The 22,350-nt window shown below is 34.9% G+C and overlaps 1 protein-coding gene across 2 annotated transcripts in view; it reads left to right on the plus strand.

The window, feature by feature from the left end:
• Positions 1-3,103: 3,103 nt before the first annotated feature.
• LOC145673096 (uncharacterized) overlaps positions 3,104-22,350 on the plus strand; it is a 153,999-nt gene continuing 134,752 nt past the window's right edge. The window contains exons 1-5 of one of the 2 annotated variants that reach the window (XM_081742456.1): positions 3,104-3,281; positions 8,133-8,263; positions 10,325-10,527; positions 17,528-17,743; positions 21,002-21,118. In XM_081742456.1, the coding sequence (XP_081598582.1) occupies positions 8,158-8,263; positions 10,325-10,527; positions 17,528-17,743; positions 21,002-21,118 (642 nt within the window). In that variant the 5' untranslated portion in view covers positions 3,104-3,281; positions 8,133-8,157. The remainder of the gene's footprint in view (positions 3,282-8,132; positions 8,264-10,324; positions 10,528-17,527; positions 17,744-21,001; positions 21,119-22,350) is intronic. The other variant, XR_014128718.1, reaches the window with a different exon arrangement.

Raw genomic sequence — 22,350 nt, forward strand, 5'->3', positions numbered from 1 at the left:
ATACGGAGTGCTACGTTGCCACATTTTCCTGGCGCTAACACTCTCAACCCGACGGGCATTTAAACTTGTCAAGTACACTGACAGCACTTTTTAGAGATATTTTTAAAATTTCATGTTTCCACAGATTTTAAACCAATTTCTTAGAAATTAACAGGATATACGGTAAACGTACTAATTGTTTAAAATTAAAAAAAAAAAAAGGAGCCGTTTATCATGTTTGGATATGCATGTGATGGTCCTCGAAAATTTGTTGCTTTTTGTCAGTTTTTCACTTACTGCATGCAGTACAAAATACACTTGCACAGAAATAAACACACAAAGTTTATGATATGATACAATCTTAGTTGATATGTAATATTGAGTTTACAATTTACAGAAAATCTGTTTTCAGATCTAATAGTCCCAGTACTTCTCTTTAGTGTTGTACATTTCGAAGCAATTTCCCACGCAAAGTTCAACTTCATATATCAAACAATATACGCTTATATTTGATTAAAAACTTCCTTTCACCGTGCGGATGATACGCACTTTGCATCTCCTTTGTCCTACTCTACTAGGATTTACGGATATTGGAAGAAATCTGAATGGGTAATTTTCCCTTGCTACCAGCCTTCCACCGGATGAAGACTGGGATGGTTCCTGTATTTCAATGCCTGTATTTCAATGTCTGCATAAAATGTTCGAAGTGCGATATGTTCTCCTGCTTTCTTCCTGTACAGTATGTGAGCATTAACATCGATAAGTCAAACAGCAGAGAAAACACCTTCTTCAACCATTTGATAGCGCGTAAAGCTGGTTTCCGCAGAAGGCACATGTGAATAATTAGTGTAAAAATTTTCTTGTTTTCAATTGAAGTAACACGCTTTCACTTAGAAAACAAAGATTTTTGTTTTAGTAATTTTTCTTTTCCTCAATCTGCTGTTTTAAGTATTGATTCATTTCTTTTCTTACTATTTCCGGCGGAAGCCCATGTGGTTTGGAGGTCCACGTCTCACATAGTCTCGCTGCTGAACAGAACGTTAAACTCAAAATCAACTCAACTTTTTTTTACTATAAACATTGGTAAAAATAGCTAAAACACTTTATATGGGGAATACTCTGTAGATAGCCCAGCATTTTGATCAATTCCAGGGACATCACTAAACAGGGGTTTTGCATTTACTTGAATTTTATCGCTCCAAACTACATCTGAATCTACCTTCCAATGGGAACGACGCGTTTTTTCTTTCCCGGTGCAACCTCAGGTTCACTTGAAACGGATTTACTATTTTGTTCACTCCCGGATATGCCACTGAGCACAGAATAATCAATGTCATTACTACTCATTACTATCTAACTCATACCTGTCTAAATCAGAGTCATTAATCAGTTCTGCAATTTCATTATCGCTCAATATTTTGCCTCTTCTTTCCGTAATACTACGGCTCGTAGAGGGAATATCCATATTTTTAAAATAAAAAAGCCGAAAAATACTTAGAAAAAATATAAATACACGTTCGCCCCTCTCAATGCAATAAACACATATGATGTGAGTGCGTAAGTGTTTGACGCCTACGAACCGAAGGGAAGTGTTGAAAACATAATCAATGCGACGTGATTACACGCACAAACAGCCCTCGTCACCTACACATTGCATAATTTTTTTCGTTGAAAGAAAACAAAGGACCCTTGATTCTCTGTCACATTCGGCAGTACAACTTGGGTGAACACGTGATTGCCAAGTCTACATTTCTTTTTTCCCTTTAACATGTTCGTAAACTGGAAAGTGTGTATACTGATAGATCTTGAGGTAGAAATTGAGACATTGTTAATAAGTGTCCAGGAAGATAGCAGGAGCAACGATCAAATGAAATCTTTAAATTTTACGTCCCGCGATTATGCCGGCTAGGCTAAAGAAAGACGAGTCAACAAGTGACGACAGCGAATGAGGTAAGTAGATTAATATATGTTTGGATGTGTTACTTCAACGTTTTATTTCGATTACATTGAGATACATACATGCATTGTTATTATTTTTAAGATTTGTAAAAAGTAATGAGATCTTAAATACTTTTTTCCTATTACATTCTTATGAAGTAGGGTCCGCGCTATGAGCTTCCTGAACGCGACAACACAGCACGACAGCGTTGCCGCACTTCCAGTTACTGTATGTTGTTTCTTCATATAAGCTCGGTGAATTTAAAGGCTGGGCTGCAACATGTCTCTCCGCTTAACTCACAGAATATGTTGGAATAAACATTTTTTAAACAATAAATGCCGGTACTCTACCAACTAAACCCTTTTTCGTTAAAAGTCTCAAATATTTGGAACACTAGAGTTCCAAATTTTTGAACTGTGTTTTGTACGTTTCTTTACCAACCACGGTAAAGGAGATCAGTGTCATACATTTAATTACACAAAAAGTATCAAGTGATGAAAATTGAACTTCTCACAACTTACAGTTAATGGATGCATCTACACATCCTACACAGGAAATTATTTCACGTGACCTCCTTTCCGAGATATAGTTCTATAAACATTGATTTACCAAAAAAGTACTATAAAATACGCAATTTTTCATTAATTCCTATTTTTTTCACACTACACAGTACAAAGATTTTTTTTATGTCTTAAGTATTGAAAAGACAACATTCCAGCAAATCCAACGAGTTAGGACAATGCAACATAAGTTTTGAGTGAAGTCGCGGCAGCACCGCGGAGTCAGGGGCCATTTTTTTTTTTTTTTTTTTTTTTAATAAGTGGATAGTAGATATATGTTTCGAATCGACGAAACCCTGCCGCAAGTGACACACTAATGGCAATCCTTCGACGATTGGGATTTGACAATGATACTGACGTATAAAATATCAGAATGTAGAATGTTTTAAGATTATATGAGTCTGGGAAATAGTCAGCGGGAAGGAGTAGCTACCGGGGTTCTCTCACCCCTTGCCTCCCCCTCTGGTGTCGTCACTGTCTTGAAGTTACGTAAGGACATAAAATACAAAAACTGAACGTACACACATGCACACACCACATATACACACACACATTAATAGTACTCGAGAATAAGTAACTTTTCAACTAACAAATAAACAGGGGGAGGGATGATGCTCAACATTTGGAGCATACCAATATGATATACCTACAAATACAATAATTTTGATCATCACGCAAAATAATTACCAGTCGCTGTATTGGCAACCCTGGTTGAGTTTAAATTCTGATTTGAGCACAGCAGTATCAATAAGTGTTTCAAATTTTAAGTACCAAATTTAGATCTAATATATAAATATTGTTAGGTAAGTAAACACGGAGCGAAATAAAAATGTCAATTAATAATAATAATAAACGAATCCTATTACAACATATAATTTCTACATAGAACAGTGTCACATAACATGTGGAGATTAAGTTCATGGGAGCCACTTAATAAAATATTTTACATCACTTTTCGTGGTGCAAAGAATACTGCAACATATTATGGAATCTGTGAAGGTTAAGTTTATGACTACCGCAAGAAATTGTTGAAAAATTGTAATTCACTATTTTTTCCCTCAAGAATATCTGCGCTGAGCAACACAATACCTACTCCGTACATATTTACTCTTGGTGCACTACTATAAACCTGGTTCAAAAATTAGAGGTCAACTTTACAATGCCCGCTTCAGCTGGTATACTCACTCAGAAACAAATTACACTTTATTAATTTTTCAAAATCGCTCAAAATTTCCCTAACCTTAAGGTAACCCATTTCTACAGCTACCCTATCTATACCTATCAGTATCTTACTCTATCTACTATAAACCTTCTAAAGCGGTCGTAGTTATCGGTGCGCAACTGGAGCGTGCATTGTAAAGTTTACCCAAAATTAAAATTCTTTCATTGATCTTATTGTTTCCTAAATGATTTGAGCTGGGCAACATGTAAATATCTCACATGGCATCGTTAAAATTCAAGGGGACCATTATAAGGAATTTTTGATTTTTTTTTTTTACGAAATTCTTTTACGATTTGCTTATAAATATGCCGTCTGGATGAATGCATAAAAACTGCAGTGAAAAAAACTGTGCTAGGTGGCCACTAAAAAGTCCGAATGCTATCTAACCGAGTCAGAGAAGGGTGATGGTGGGGGCCCGAGCGTTAACGAGTGAATCTGTCCAAAGGGAGCAGACGCGTCAGCGAAGGTAGGTATACACGTAATCGAGGATAGTAAAAACGAATAGGTTTTTGCAATGATACGAGTTGCAATAGCACTTGTCATGGTTTCAGACTAGGAGCGCTCCACTAATAAACATAAAGTGCAGCTTCTGTACACTGCAGAAATACACTGCCAATGGAAGATAGTTCCTAATAGAGTTTACTACAGTCATCTTTTTTTATGCACTCATTTTATCCGTCGTAAAGCACTCGTAATGATTTTACACTTGTAAATATAAAATACAGGTAAAGTATTTAATTCTATTTAATTTATCTTTTATTAATTATTTAATTCTATCTATTCTATTCTACTTTGTATTTAATTCTATCGCTTGAAGAAATTTGTCCTAGTCATTTCACGCAAAGTATTGAATTTTAACTAAATCTTCCAAAAGGCGGTGCGTGAAAAGTAAACCAGCATCGCTCACTCAGCGTAGATGAAGTTCGGTTGGGTCACTAGAAATAATTGTTGAATAATTAAATTCTTTTACGATTTGCATATAAATACTGCTTCCGGATATATGGAATAAAACTACAGTGCAAAAAACAGACAAACCTGTGCTAGATGGGCAGATAGAAAGCACGAATGTTATCTAACCTAGCTAGGGCAGGGTACTCGTTGGTCTGTTTGGGGGTTCGTCTGCAGGAGACAGACGCATCAGCGACGCTAGATATGCGTGGAAGCGAGGTTTGTGAAAAAATTGTGTTCCTGACGTTATTTTACCTATCGAATCTGTTTTATCTTTAATAATCGTAGGGTAGGTTAGGATAGGATACTGCTTGCCGTGCATGTTAAATTTTCAAGTACTTTTTTAATTAAAATTTCCCGTTTCATTTTCATTAAAACTTCTTATTTGCATGCGAAGAACGGACGCTTTTGTTAGTGTAAATAGATAGATAAAGGACAATAGTAGAGCATTCTGACTAATACGAGTGGTCTGTATTTCAGGCTTTCCAATGCTCGTATTTTTCCTACATATTTGCGTCTGTTCCTATAAAATCCTATATTTCCTACATTTTAACGAAACTTCCTATATTTTTGGGGCATTGCTGCTTTCACTTGTGAAAATAACATAAGGAAATAAGGTGTGGGTGGTTGGAGGACGTTTTGTATCCACAGTTGAGTGATTGAATGGAGACTTCTGCGTTTCGTCTTTAACTAATTTTGTCATATTCATTAAAAACTTCTATGAAGTAGTTATTTTAAAGACTTATAAGTAATTAATTTAGGTATATCAATGCTTTTTGCACTAAATGTAGGCAAATAATTGTAGAATATGTAAAAATCTTACCTTAAAAGCGCCAGCTGCAGAATGTTTACATTTTAGATTTTATTTTACATTTTAGGGACGTATACTTACAAACACTGATTTTTCTGATGCAGATCCTATAATTACACTTTTCTTGTGGTCGCTGCTTAGTACTGGTGAACTACGTACGAAGAAATTAAGAAAGTCGTATATAATTTTACAATGAGATTATTACCCATTCAGTTATATTTAGAGTAGAATGTATGTTCATATAAACAATTGGTGTAATTTCCATATGATTTTTGTTTTTATTTCTACCTATTGAATAATTGAAAGGTTCCTTTTTCACAGCTTCACGAAAGCTCCTATATATTTTTTTTTTTTTCCATTAGCATTGGAAAGCCTGCTGTTTGAAGAAAGTTTGAGAATCGCCTACCAGTACTTAGTTTACCACAACCCAGTGACTGTATACGAGGAGTATTCAACAACTATTTTCCGTGATATAGAAGGAACTGAACAAAAATATTGTTCTTGTAACGTGTTCTCTAAAGCTTTAGAAGTATAAATGTGTGGAAGTACACGTCAGTGTCATCTATATTTATTGTGTTCTCTATGTTCTGCAGGCGGCAAGTGCGTTCGGATTGTGAAATATATCATAAAGTCACCACACAATGGCAAAAATTGAGGGTGCAGGGTTTCAACTACTTGTACATCCTTCCCATTCTCCAGATCTTGCTCTCAGCTACCTCTATTTGTTTCCCAAGCTAAAACAGCATATTTGCAGAAAGAAGTTTGAAAGTGATGCAGCTGTTACACATGTTGTGGAACAATGACTTGCTGATGAACCTTTTTTTCTATTTTGTTTGTTGTTGTTGTTAACTACGAGGTGTAACAGCTCGAGAACATAAGTGGAGGAAATGAATAAAGGTAATGAGTGACTTTGTGGAAAAATAAATTTCATTCTATATCAGGGACAATAGTTGTTGAATTTTATCTGTCACTGTCGACAGATATTTATACTGTATATATCGAAACCTGGGAAACAACCAGTTTAATCCTAATCGTTTTAATTTAAGAGGTATAGCAGTTACGAGGATTGGCAAAAACCGCGGTTGTTTTTTTAAAAAAAAAAAAAAAACCAAAAACCCGGTTTTTATGGTTTAAACCAGCTTTGTGTGTGTGTGTGTGTGTGTGTGTGTGTGTGTGTGTGTGTGTGTGTGTAAGTAAGTAAGTAAGTAAGTAACCCGGGAACACTAATATGTTTTTGTAGTACACTATTACTAAACATTCGTAAATTTTACGACTTGAAGTAAAACTCATTGTTTCCTTGCTATAAACTTTTTTCTAATATATAAATATTTTCTAATATAATAATTAATGTTTATTTATTTACTTTATAGGATACATTGAGAGTGACTAATTTCTAGATTTTTAACTAAAAGTTGGTTCAATATATGCATAGATTGCTATTATAATTTTATCATAAGTCTACTTCAAAAAATTAACATTACTTTCAATGAATCCGCTTTTACTATGCTAAACCGAAAGGTGACTCAAAATAACACTTATGAAGTTATTTTGAGTCACTTCAATAGTAACTGGCTTTCAAATTCCTATTTCAGAAAAAAATACAGAACAATGGAAGTTACTTTCAAAAGTGTAACGTTATCACTAATACCTCGTAAAATCTACGAATTGCCTCTCTATGTCACACTTACACGAGAGCACTGGTAAACGTTATCTGCCTGTAGTAACAGTTACTCACCAAATGAGAGCCGAGACTCCAACTTCAACGCATGCGTAGAACTGGTTGAAATCACCAAATATTAGGCGCCGTCGTAAATTTTACGACATAGTGTTCCCGGGTTAATCCTTTTTTTTTTTTGTTTGTTTAAATAATTTGCTCTATGTATTTATATTACATATGGACAGAAATAAGATTGTTTGGCCTTGGTGTTATTATGCAACAACAGGGTTATGGAAGAAAGGGTCACATAAGCTTAAAGAAGTCCAGTCAGTAAATTTCTGAAATCGGGAAACTCCCGCTGTAGCCATCGGGAAAATCCCGTTATTACTTTAAATACAAAGCATAACGTAATATAAAACTATAATCAGTACGTTAAAACTGAGGTATTAAATTACAAATTTAGTATGTAGATGTCATTCAATAAAATTAAAACTGAAAGTCTAATCCAAGCTAATATTGGAAGCAACGTAGACAGTCCATAAATTTTGCCAATTTCTATCAATATATTTAAGCAATCTTGGCTTCTTTATAAAACAACAGGCATTCAGGCAAGCAGAAATATACAATTTGATTTTGTTTCGTGTGTTTAGGCTTAACATCCTTATGTAATACCGAGATTATCAAGGAGAAGCTTTCGCTTAAAGTGACATCCGAACCGCTACTTGGTTTACACTTGAAAGAAGGTTGTGGTCCGACCGAGTATTGAACATGGGACGCCATGATTAATATGTGAAAAGGAGATAAAACAATGCAGATGGTTTGATATGTGGAATCGTCACCATGAAGTTCACATTTTTCGTTTTTCTTTTCTTTTCTTTTTTAAACTTTTTTTAAAACTAGCTGGTTTAAACCAATGTTTAAACCAGCCAACCCTGCATATATACATAATGTGTGTGTATATGTGTAATTTTCTTTAAATATTTACATTTACATTTGATTTTTTCCTGTCTCCGTAGAACCGCGTGTTGACCATTTTGGTGCATGGATTCTTCACCTTCGATCAGCTTGCACCAGTTTTTACCTGAGCCATATATTCCTCTTGTTCGCTGTTATCTTTTGCTTGAAGATAAGGAACCTAATGCAGAAGGTAAATTTTTATTATTATTGTTATTGTACAAGATACAAAACACATTTTTGGTAGCGCTATTATATGCTATTGTACGTTGATGCATTCGTTTTCTCATTCTTAACTCAATTCTTCCTTCTCTTTAATAAAATTAAGAAGCTCTTTAAGAAAGAAGGTAATTTTGTAATAATTATTTTATACAGCTAGTCACTATTTCGGTATATTCCTCCAATAAATCTTAGATTCTTCTTTCTTCTAATTATTTCAATCACTAATGTACAGTTTCGTCTAGGAGAGAAGATGAGATTTTTGAAAAGAAAATATGTTTTAGATATTACAGTAGTCAATAAGGTTTTTTTTTTTTTTTTTTCACATGAATGAAAATACGTAGAATGAAATCAATTTTGTGCGCTATTTACACATATGGACACCAATATGTTCCGTTACTCTCCATTCTGGTGTAAATCAGTAAATCCCATTTCATACTGGATACTTTTGCAATGAATATTACCTTAATTTTATTTGTTACAATTGTCTCAAAAGTATTTTCAACTGACTTCTAAAAAAAATTCGCTAGTTTAGCAGAAGTTGAGAATTTGTGAAATTCCTCAGCAAAATTCTCTTTTTCGAAGCTTCAATCCTCTTTCGTTTCAAAATCGCAGCACCTACAGATTTTACATTACCTTCTAAAATACTCTTATTCTATCACCATTACGTCTGGAAAGTTTCGTAAACTTCAAACGAATTAGTCAGAAGAAAATATATATTCAAGGAAAAAGGTTTTTTTTTCTCGCTTTTTTTTTTTCGTTTGCGTTTTATTCCGTATTCGGTCAGTTACGCAAGGAATAAATTTCAGAGGTGCCAACTTAAGAGGTCTAATCAGTGCGAAATTAAAATACCGCTAATTTTACAGTAATTATGTGATATCTTCAAAAGATAAAAGATAATCGAAATGTGGAACAAAAGCGCCCTAGACAATATTATTTTGCATGAGGTGGCGTTATTACGAGTCACCTAGTAGCATTCTATTTGCAACCATTTAGAAACGCGAAAATAAATGCCGACTGGCTAAATGGCTGGAAATTGAAAGCAGATAAGTGAGTCGTGATAATGGTATCTCATGTAAAAATAATATTGTTTAGGGCGCTTTTGTTCCACATTTCGATTATCTTTTATCTTTTGAAGATATCACATAATTACTGTAAAATTAGCGGTATTTTAATTTCGCCGTGATGGGGCCTCTTAACAGCTTTTACTGTAATATAAAACTTAATGAAGTTCCCCATAGTATGTAAGAAAAACTCATAGTTTTCTATTGTGTTTCCGAGTCTTCCACGAGGTGAAAAGTGACTCTAGGCTTTAAACTTAATGGAAAGACAAAATCAGAATATGTAGGAAAATATTAACGCACTAACTAAATACATTCGTTTTTTGTCGTTGAAATAGGCATCTACCCCACAATACTAAGTACAATTGAATGTTGGTATTTTTATTTTTAACTAAATATACTGTCACATTTGATGTAAATCACCTCACAATTTACTTACTACAATCGAACTTACTATGTTCGCCTCACAATTTTCACTTTCACACATAAACTTTCGTTCCCGTCCGGAGAGTTTTTTGGGTTCAAAAACCAATGTATGGAACGTTTTTTGTCCTTCTTTAAAACAGTACGGTTATATGGATGTTAAGAGATATTGAAATTCATAATAAACTCCCACATCCTAAACTGATGTCTGTCGACGGTGTCGTTCGATATTAGCCTCTTTCAAAAATAATGAAATATCATGTTATTGTCGAGCCATGTAAATGCCAAAGGACCGCCGCCGCCAAAGGACACGACAACTATACGCCGCCGTAGATATTAATTCATAGCATGATGGATTATTAACAATTTTAACATGTTTCCCTTGTCACTTGTTTTTAACTATATGTTCCATTCTGGTAGTACGATTTTGAAATGTTCTGTTTTTTGTGTATTATTCTTTTGCTTAGTAAAAAGGGAATATTTTTGACAATCTCTTGTGTTTATTATTTTTATATTATCATTATTATTTATTTTTTTTTAATTTTAAATAGGAAATTTGGTGGATATTGCCGTGTGTACGTCTTCACGACAGTTGTTGGAGTTCTCAAGAAAATCAATCTGTGGTATCTGTGACATTCCAGTTTCTCATCCTGAAAAGATAGTCGAGTTCTTTTGTGATACTACTCTCAAGAAATACTATGCAGTTTTATCACTTGATGTGGTTGTTATCGTATCCAAAACTCCAAGTCTGCAGGTAAAATATTACTAGATGATTCGTTTGTAGGAGATGTTTGATTAAGTGAATGATTATGGAATAATAGTGTGTGTTTAAGGTGAGGTTGAACCATGTTGCAGAGTGTCTATTAGCCCAGATAATAATGAAAAAAAAAGTTCATGACAATACAGAAAAAAAAAATCATGATAATCAAGAAAAAATCCTGTGTCGCTGTTCTACAGGTTCCGAATATTTACTGTATGGCCCTTATGGCTACTATAATTAAATCACTGATGTCAGTAGAGATTGAAAAAAAAAAAAAAAAAAAAAGTGATTTTAGTGAAAAGAAACGGAAATTTTACTTTTTTTTAACTTATGATTTTATTATTTCAGTACCACTTGTGTTTTTCTGTAATGGATTCTGCAATTTAGAAAAAAAAATCTTTATAACATTGCGCACTTGTAAGTCCCATTTCCAGTCCTGGGCTATCGTGATTGGTTTATAAAGTGGCATTGCATTGATTACAGCGAGAGTAAGGTATGCAGCTCAGTATATCACAGGTGTCGTTTTGATTGCATAACCATCTTATGAAGTACCTGAAAGTTATGCATCTTATCATATGTGTTCTATGAGTTTCCTAAATTCAATCTGGCAAGCAAGAAAAAAGACGTACCATAAACCAAGAACAGGATTTAGACCAACCTGGAGGACCTGGAAAAGCTGCAAAAGTTAGAGAATTTGGTAAAAAGCTTTAAAAAAAAAAAAAAAAAAAAAAATGGAAATGTCTGGGGATTTTAAATTCGCATTTTTGCTTGTCAGAACCCATTTCTCTTCTTGCTTTACCCGACTGTTTTGTAAGGGATATTTTATAAAAATAAATTAGTTTGTTTTTCAAAACTTTTCTACCTATATATGTACATACATAGTAGATGAGGAGCCATTTGATCATGAAAAATATCCGTAAATGGCATGGAATTCGTGCTCGCCAAGAAACACAAACAAAAACATTTTTGTTTTGTTATAAAGTTTTGCTTAATCTTGTTCTCTATTTGGTAAACACTTTATTGCAAACTATAACATTAAAGCTGTAAAGCACGTTTTGAGTATGATGTTAGTTTAACATGATACTAAAACGTTTATTATCCATTGAATTTCTTGTTTCTTTACTGCTATATCGTGTCACATGTAAACATGTTCAGTGAAAGCTATATTATAATTATAGATCCATAGGTATAGATATAATTGCGATAAGGATATACGATATTATCTGAAGTTTTAAATTGAGATTACGGACTTTATAAATATGTATTCCATAGCGTTTATTAATAAACTGAACTTCTAGTTTATTTAAATAATTAACATTTTTCTGACCAGAGTGTGCATTTCTTTATTAAAAATGAATTATTTCGTAACAGTTTCCATAACGTAACGAAATAATTTATTTTTAATAAAAAAATGCATATTCTGGTCAGAAAAATGTTAATTATTTAAATAATAATTCCAGAGTGAACATGGAGGAAGTTACATGTGGGTTACCTCTGAATTCTAGTTTATGTATAAATTGTGCATGACGTTTTCAAAACTGTTATTGCTGACTCTGTTAAATTTTTACCTAAACATTTTTTCGTTGTACATTATTCTATTAGTTCTACAAACAATTCGATATATCTAGAAAACTCACTACGTCCACCGATTTGCCTTTTTCTTTCTTATCGAATATCCGATTTTTTATTCTTGAATTTTTTCATGTTTTATTCCTTCAGAACACAGTAATTAATCTTTTTTTCTGTAATAATGTGAACAGAAAGTTATAATGGACTGTTGTTTCGTCATTAAAACCTAGAGTATTTAAAAAAGCCGTAAATTTCCCAGGTGAAAGAGCCGTACGGAATGCTTTAGTATGCCGTATCTTCTCTATAATGGAATAACACAAAGAAATTTGACTGACTATTAGACTGGCTGGGACTCGTACTTCGATCTTCCTCTTGTCAATAGATGCTATACCAATGATATAACCAGTTTTCTATGTTTTTGATGCTTTTATTCCTTAAAATTTAACTAACCAACCATCTACTAGTAATTTGTATAGGGTACCTAATAATTCGGGCTAGAATACTTTAATGTTCAATATAATTTCCACCGTTATTGGATCGCTGTAGACATTGTTAACTGATGGCTAGTTAGTTGAGACTTGAGAAGAAGAGAACAGAACTTATTATTTTCCTGTGTAATTCTACCAATGTTCTATGCATACTGATAGTAGCAAGTAAGATTGTCTGATGTAGTTGGTAAATGATTTGATAGGGTGCATAACTAGTCTTTGTACTTAACTAAAACACTTAGTTAACAATTGTAACCATGAACGTTTCAGCGGAATGTTATTGCCATCCTCAGGAGAACATTAACGAATTATATATCAATTGTTGATTAACCTTACCCGTATACAATATCGTATGAAGTTTCAGTATTAATGTTTCAACGAGCAATTAATGTCAACCTTCACTCACAAGATATAAGAGCTTTAGAGGTTGAACCAAAATTTCGTTAAAACATTAAGCGTTCGGTTTCTACGGATGGAAGGTAATGATGAAACGTAAGATATTATGGATACAGATTTCAAATTTGCAGATCGGAAGGTATTAAGGTTTTCAAGGCTCAGCTTTAAAATTTTGTCATTTTTCTGTGCTCAAATACGTGTACCAATGAAATGAAAAAGAAGCACAGTAGAAACAAGTGCGACTTTAAATAAGTGTTTTATTAATTAATTAAGTGCCATCTTTAGAGGATACAGGTTAGTGCACAGGAATAGGAAATAAAGAAATAGCAGGAATATTTCATTGAAACATTAGTACTGGAAGTGTATAAGTTGTTGTATACAGTAAAGCTTAATTAATAATGATGTAGTTCGCGTACCAGCGTTAGTTTTTCTGAAAGGAACCGTGATAAGGATGGCAATAATGTTTGGCCGAAATGTTCACGGTTAGAATTGTAATTGAGTGTTTTTGATAAACATAATTTTAGTTAGTATTTATTACCGATGTAACATGTCGATGTCGATCAAGTTTCATGGCTTTGTAGAACAACCCCCTCCTCCTTTAAAAAAATACCTTTTTTTCTTTCAACCTTAAGTATTTAGATCCTGAAATAGGGGGATAAATTTCGAACGAGATATCAACATTTGTATGTTTTGAGAATGAGAAGAAAAGGCGAAAAGTGGTAAATAAGGTATTACATGCAGTTCAGAGATGCAAAACTTACCCTTGAGAAGAACATGAAACTTCCAGAAATTGATCAATTGAGGATTAACAGGAATCGTAGAGTTCTATCATGTCTAGTGCAATGGACGTTGCAGGAATGACAATAAATAGAAATCATTTTGTACCTTGCGATACGTGACATGTTAAAATTTGGGTATTTTTTAGTTATCACCGGTATTGGATCTGGCGGCACTTGTTTCATCACCTGACAAAGTATCGTATGTACCCGGCTAATAATAGCAGAGTTATAAAAAAGAATGCGGAAAAATTGTATAGGTCATCCTATTACAGAACTGTAAAATGAAAACAGTTTTTTTTTTTTTTTTTTTTTTTTTTTTTTTTTGCTCTGCTTTAAAGTTGTGATTTTCAACATACGACCTATTGCAGGATACAGAACGAAATAAATGATACATGTTTAGTGCATTATTCAGAATGTGTACAAAGATCTACAGCAGTGATCGCCAAATCGTCGATCGCCAGCTACTAGTAGCCCGCGGGGACATTTTCGGTAGTAGATCGCGTTAACGCTCCGGTTGACTAACCTTGATTTCTCCAATGAGCTGACGCTAACGACAGGGGGCGCTGACGATAACAACTGCTTGTTTCTCACGCGCAACTGCTATTGTCAGCCTCATCTCACAGTTAATTATACACGCGTGGGGTTGTGCACTTTATGTTTTTCGTGTGTATATTAGACATTTGCTAACTTAGATAGTCTGATTTCATATTTATTTAGAAATGTAAGTTTATAGGCAATAAACAAATGTAAGATTTTTATTTTTTTTTTATTATTTTTTTTTTTTATTATTAAGAAAAGTTGGTAGTTCTTTTGCTTGGTAGCTCATGCTAGGATTTAAAGATGGTATGGGAGCTCGGAAGCTTCATAAGTTTGGCGACCACTGATCTAAAGTATGGTACAGGAAACTATCTCAATGCAAAAAGATTAAAGAAATGATTGTTGTTAAATATTGTAAGAATATTATTGGATACATCGGAAAGATTCTCCGTGGTGAAGATCACTACCTATAACAATAAAAGTGTGGGTGTAAAGAATATCAGAGAAAACCACGGAAAAAGGCACCATACGTACATTTACGTGGGTCCAACACGTACTGCATTAATTTTTATAGAGATTTGAAATTAATTGAATTCCAAGTATAGACATCCAATTTCGAACACCAATAGACTTGAAAAGTACCATCGAAATTTTGCATACACACATATAGTATTATCATGGTAAAAACGTACATCAAAATTGATTTCAGACAATTTAATTAACATAAATCTATTTATATGTACTTCTTAGATTAATCACACTTACAAAGGATGTAAGGAAAAAATCACTAATATAAAAATTTAACTTTCATGACACTTAGGAGATAGTATATGCTTTTGCTGTGCAGAAATAGACGCTTGCTTCAATACATATTTGTCCTTCAAAATTCTATTGTACAGTGCGTAGTTCAGTTCGTGCGCACCACCCAGGGCATGAACCCAGAGCATTTTCATTAAAAATCGTACCTCCAACATACTCAAATATTAAAGATTGTATTCTTGCGTTGTCTGCACTGGAGCTCTCACTAGCCATGACAGCTTGACTACTCTCAGCAAACTACCTGAAAGAATCACTGCGAAAACTATCCCACGATCTTAGAGATAACCAAGAACAATTCATTATTGTATAATATGAATAGAGAAATGAGAAAAGGTTTTTAATGCACATTTATTAGGAAGAGAAGGAAATCTAACTATCAAACTACAAACTTACCACGTTACCTTTATTCTAGAGAATAGACAGGGAGAGAATTATATACATCATATCTTCTACGAGTAACAAGTATACGGCAACAAGTTTTTTCTTTAAATACGTTGAAGAAGAGATAAGAAGTGCCTCGAAACCGTTCGTAGATTCGGTCGCTTTTGGATGTTTTAAATTATGAAAATGTTTATTTACTGTTACTGTTAAACTTTCTTTCTCCTCTTATGACATAACCTCAAACTGTGTGATAGTATTCATAAAGCCGATTACCAAACTCAAGATGTATGATAATTGTAAGCAATAACAAAGTATTAAAACAATTCAAATAAAAAGTGTATGAATTAATCAAATATACTTGAAAAGTAATAGAGGAATATATAAGTGAGTACCATGTTTCTTTTGTGGTGCATGTAGTTCCAGGGTCGATTCTCAGACCGAAATATATTAGGTTAAGGCCGTGGAAAAAGAAACTTAATTAACAATCATAAGTTCGTCAGTGACTTAGTTGTTTTGTAACAAAGAAAAAATCCTTATTTCTTAAAAAAAAAAAAAAAAAAAAAAAAAAAAAACTATGGCAGCTAGATGATTCACCTAAGAAGTTTTGAGGTAGTGGTTTCATATAAGCCGTCTTGCAATGTTTATCATTATCCGGGCCACTTAGAAGGTACTGCAGTGATTCCGTAGATCCGAAAGTTAACATACGTGCTTTGAAATGCGTAGTTTCAAGTTATATACTTGTACTCCCCGGCATAAGCCGGAATTTGAATTCCACGCTAAAGGAACTGAGTTGGTGTACTTTAGGTCAAATGCGATCTGCATCAGAGGTCATTTCCATCTAGGTGCCCAGTGACATCACAGTTCGCTGATCTCATTCTCAGTAAAGCACACAGAGAGAATAAGGAGCAGACAGGAAACTTGGGTAACGCTGATGAAAGACAGTGATGACAGGCCAACAGGGAGTAATCGATTATTCATTCGCAGATACATTATGCATTAATTCATGATCAATCGTACATTGCCGGCGTTTGTTTTATTCGATTCTCTTTTCTCGTTCTCTCTACCCCTTTGCTCAATCTGTTTTTTGTGTACTGTCTGTAATCGTAAACATATTTTCTATGTATGTCATACATCAACCAGTTAGAAATGACTGAGATACATCATATTCTACCTAACTTGCATCTGAGTAGAGCTCTTGCTTGTACTTATCCTCTCTTAGATTTAAATGGTTCCAGGTCTTGGGTAAGATTAATTCACACTCCATGTACTAACATCAAAATGGAGAATCAGCATATATATTACATTAAGTGTTAATTCAGCTAAGAATCGTAACATAGTACGAGTTGTCATTAAAAGAATAGAGTTCCGTACAATCTTTTTTCTCATAGTATTTGTAGCCTAGTGCAGTGGTTCTCAACCTTTTTTGACTGACAACACACTTTACTGAACATTCAGCATATCGCGACACACTTGTGTGATATTTTTTATTATAAATAATAATATCTATTACAATAGTGAAACCTATTAGTTTTTTTAATGACTCTATGTAGCACTGAGCATTATTGCTACCGCTGGAAGTATTGTCTGGTACAGTCCGTCTCGATTTTAACTAATTATTATTAAATTCTTCATTATTTTTAAATTCTAAAATTTCGCGACACGCCTTAGGGGACTGCGTAATACACCAGTGTGTCGCGACACATCGGTTGAGAACCACTGGCCTAGTGTATGTGTATAATAATTTTCTAATCGATTAAAGATGGAACTTTCTTCTAATTCAATACAAATTTTATCCTTTTACGGAGATATTGAAGGTTAAAATTAATTTATTGGTACCTTCCCCCCTTCCCCCTCTCTCTGTTAATAGCGAAATTTTTAAAACTTTCTACCTAAAAATATCAGGAGGGTTTATATAAGAATTCGTAAATGGAAATTTTTGTAAATGAAAACATTAAAGTTGAATGACAAAATTCAGGATTTTTGTATGGTTCTTTTTTTTTATGGTTTTATATTTATTTATTTTAGATTCAAGAAATATTTGAAAACGTCGACAGATACAATGTAGATTTTTCCTCCATGGGATTTCCACAAATAACAGTGTGGTCTGCTGGAAAGAAAGAACCTGTTTTCTCAAATTGTTCACAATGCAGTTTAGTAGATGGTGAAGAGATTGCTGTTCCTACCAGAGACGAGAATTATAAACCTAGTGATCTTGCAGATAAACTAAGAAAGAAGTTGAAGGTAAGTTTTGTAGTTGGGTACATTTGGTCTTTCTGTTGTTGGATTGTTAGACACAACATTTCTTTTAATACATGAGGGATGATCAGAAAATAAGGTTACGAAGTCTGCAATGAAACCTGTATATATTATTTCATACCACCAATACACCCAACAGTTAGTATTGTACATACATTAGGTTATTTTTCGACCGCCCATATCAATTGAGGCACTTGTCGCATCATGGGATGAGTTTGAAGATCCCTCCTTCTAAAAATCCTGCCCTTGCGTATACAGCCACGGTGTTACGTAGTGTTACGACGACTTCCTCGGTGCTTCTTCAAGTGCGGGAACAGGTGAAAGTCGCTTGGAGCGAGGTCCGGGCTGTAGGGAGAAACGCGAGCTGTGTTCAGATCTGCTGATGCGGTGCTGGGTCGGCCACTACGCTCCTCATCGGTGACGTTCTTCTATCAATCGCAATCTTTCGACACCATTCTGCGACATGCTGACGAGACATCACAGTCTTTCCGTAAACCTCTACCAGCTGCCGGTGAATTTTAGCCGCGGTTACGTTTCGCCCCCAGAAATCGAATAGCTGAATGGACTTCTTCGCGAGACCAGTTTTCCAAACGAGTTGTCATTTGTTTGGAGGCCGTAGGTGGCGGGTGGCTGAAACTCTGCACAGTTGCCATGCTGACGAGACATTACAGTCTTTCCGTAAACCTCTACCAGCTGCCGGTGAATTTTAGCCGGGGTTACGTTTCGCCCTCAGAAATCGAATAGCTGAATGGACTTCTTCGCGAGACCAGTTTTCCAAACGAGTTGTCATTTGTTTGGAGGCCGTAGGTGGCGGGTGGCTGAAACTCTGCACAGTTGCCAACACCGTGTATTAAAATTACGCAGACACTCCTCGTTCTTCTGAACAGACGAAACTTCAGAAATATCGCGGGGGGCGCGGGGGCTCAGCGTTAACCTCTGGTGCTTGGGGTCCCTGGTTCGATCCCAGCTCGCGCCATGTGGACTCTTTGTGGTGGACAAACACCATGCTCGTGGGTTTTCCCGGGGTTCTCCCGTTTCCTCCCACTTTCTTCATTCCACCATTTCATTCATTTCTCATTATCACCGTCCCCTTTAGCCTAACCAGCATAACGTGGGACGTAAAACTTAGAGATTTCATTTCATTTTATTTCAGAAATATCGGCCTTGTAACCTTAGTTTCGGATCTTCCCTCGTATTAACTGAAACCTTATTTTTGCTTCTACTTCATAAAACGAAGTAAACACGGGTAATGGACAAACACCGTGTGTGTGTGTGTTTTCTCGAGGTTCTCCCGTTTCCTCCTACTTTCTTCATTCCACCATTTCATTCATTTCTCATAATCACCGTCCCCTTTAGCCTAACCGGCATAACGTGGGACGTAAAACTTAGAGATTTCATTTCATTTTATTTCAGAAATATCGGCCTTGTAACCTTAGTTTCGGATCTTCCCTCGTATTAACTGAAACCTTATTTTTGCTTCTACTTCATAAAACGAAGTAAACACGGGTAATGGACAAACACCGTGTGTGTGTGTTTTCTCGAGGTTCTCCCGTTTCCTCCCACTTTCTTCATTCCACCATTTCATTCATTTCTCATAATCACCGTCCCCTTTAGCCTAACCAGCATAACGTGGGACGTAAAACTTAGAGATTTCATTTCATTTTATTTCAGAAATATCGGCCTTGTAACCTTAGTTTCGGATCTTCCCTCGTATTAACTGAAACCTTATTTTTGCTTCTACTTCATAAAACGAAGTAAACACGGGTAATGGACAAACACCGTGTGTGTGTGTTTTCTCGAGGTTCTCCCGTTTCCTCCTACTTTCTTCATTCCACCATTTCATTCATTTCTCATAATCACCGTCCCCTTTAGCCTAACCGGCATAACGTGGGACGTAAAACTTAGAGATTTCATTTCATTTTATTTCAGAAATATCGGCCTTGTAACCTTAGTTTCGGATCTTCCCTCGTATTAACTGAAACCTTATTTTTGCTTCTACTTCATGAAACGAAGTAAACACGGGTAATGGACAAACACCGTGTGTGTGTGTTTTCTCGGGGTTCTCCCGTTTCCTCCTACTTTCTTCATTCCACCATTTCATTCATTTCTCATCTTCACCGTCTCCTTTAGCCTAACCGGCATAACCGTCGGACGTAAAACTCAAAGATTTCATTTCATTTTAAACACGGGTAAGAATAGTATCATGGGAGCCTACTGCAGTGTGGCCCATTGGTTTTCCCTTATTACTTTAAGGGTAAAAGAAAGTATGCGTTTTGCCTCTTTCTCCATTCTTTCACTTAAGCTGGACAATAAACTAAAACTCAGTTGCGCTACAGCTGACGAAGGTCACTGGTTGTGGCTTATATACAATTGAATAATGCGTGGTGAGCCCGTCGGTTTCTAGCGCTATTATCTCTGACTTCCTTGTTTCAGTACTTGTTAATTCAAGTAGCTCTCCAGTAGCTTTGCAATACTTGGTTAACACAAAAAGTAATACAATGTTGGGTTAACACAAACATCGTATAATACTGGGTTAACACAAAAAAATCTTACAATACTGGGTTAACAGAAAATCTCATAATGCTGGGTTTACACAATGAATCTTACAATACTACGTTAATATAAAAATCTTACAGAGCCGGGTTAACCTCGTAAAATATCTCTGCCCTATCACGGATATACGGGAGCAGTTCTTTATTTTTGGATCAAACTTAATAATAAACAAAGAAATATATATATATATATGGGAAATGTTAGTGACTTATTATTGTAGTTTCGTAACCCCTTGACCGAGTAAGATAAAAGTGGAAATTCTTAATTCCTACTTGATGTTTAACAATCGATTTTTAAAATTCCATTCCTTGACAGTGGGTTAATTTTCTCATCTACGTATTCACTAGGAGGTTTTCCTGAGACATGTTTATTTCCCAGAAGATTATTAAGAAGCTTTAAAAAAGAAAAAAAAAAAAGCTTTCTGCATAACAACCGTTAAAGGAGCTTTATTTTAAAAATCGAATACTTAACCCAAATGTTGAAACCATATTGTCGTCGTTAAGTAACATGCGTTCCGTGGGGAATTCTACCTAGGTAATAGTCGTTTTTGAAGAAAACTTTGGCTTTTCATATTTTGCAAATCGTATACTAAATTTATTATTTACGTAATTACTGCTAGTAAAACTTGTCATATGAGTCTTGAAACTTATGAAGCAATATAAAATTTAACTTTTATCTTTGTGATTCTAGGTGCTAGAGGAGAAAGTAGAAGAAAAACGTAGGCAATTACAAGAGAAAAGAAATCTTCGAAATATGACCATTAGTGGCCTTAAAGGAGAACAATGTAATGAAGCTATTTCTTCACAGGTACATTTTATCTATTTATAAGTTATTTATCAATTGTAAGTTTTGGAAAATTGTGGTGTTAAGTAATTTAAACAAGGTATAAGATAATGTAGGCAATGGCAAGGTTATTACGTTTACGGAAATAACACAATCTGTTATGTATCCTGAAAATTTCCGTCGGATTTTGATCCTAGAAAGAGAAACGCGATAACGTTAAATAATATGTATATTTAAAAATCAGGAATAGTGTTCATGAGCAACTGTCTCAATTCTTGAGCAGGTTATGTGTCCAATGGTTGTAGAACTCAGCAGAACGTGAAGCGGAGAAGTCGTTCAATGCGCGGGGGACCTCGTCATGGGTTCTGCACTGTCGTCCCCGCAACAGATTGTCGTAACGAATAGAACAATCCGACGGCGCAATGTTTGGGAAATATGGGAATTCAATAGCGTGAACATATTGCTTTGCATTGTCCTAACAACTCCATGACTCGCAAGCAGTTCTTTAGTTTTTCGTGCATACTTTTCAATTATTACTAACACTCAGCTACGTTGATTGGCTATGGTACAAAAGTTCGCGGTGTATGACACCCCGAACAGGTCACTAAACAAAGAGCGTTACCTTATGTTATACAATGGTGGGTTCCAAGCTGGTGGAGGTGTTGACAAAAGGTTTCTGCATTGCAACTGATTGCCTGATATGCCTCCCAGTGACTAATATATTTTGTTCATTATCGACCTCATTATCCATCTTGACTGCCTCGTTGATCACAGCTTGTGAAGTCTCGTACGTGGTGCGTCTTTGAGGAATCCATTGTTCTTAACTTTTTGGGGTATATAATAATTCATTTGTCAAAAATGTGTATGTGGAAAATTGCTTTTCTTTAGTATTACAGACTAACTGCTGTACGAGTCAACATAACTCGTTACTGAAGAATTGTTTCAGGAATAAAGTCTGTTTAGACATTTTAAAGAATACCTTTCAGAAACTGACATATCACATAATATAGTCAATTAAGATCCGAATTCCAACCCCACTCCAACAAAATACAAAAATCGGGATACTTTTATTACCATAGTGTTTTTATTTTATTTATTTACTGCGCATGTTTTTTTTTTTTTTTTTTTTTTTTTTCAATCTGTACGAGCAGTATTTCACCGCTCGTTGGTCTGGTACCATACGTATCGTAAATGTGTGTGATCTGAGTTCGATTTCAGATGTGGATGCACAGAGTGATTGTCATAGTTTCCTCTTA

The sequence above is a fragment of the Thermobia domestica genome, chromosome 16, assembly GCF_964235325.1.
Source record: "Thermobia domestica chromosome 16, izTheDome1.hap1.1, whole genome shotgun sequence".
Taxonomy (NCBI): Eukaryota; Metazoa; Arthropoda; class Insecta; order Zygentoma; family Lepismatidae; genus Thermobia; species Thermobia domestica.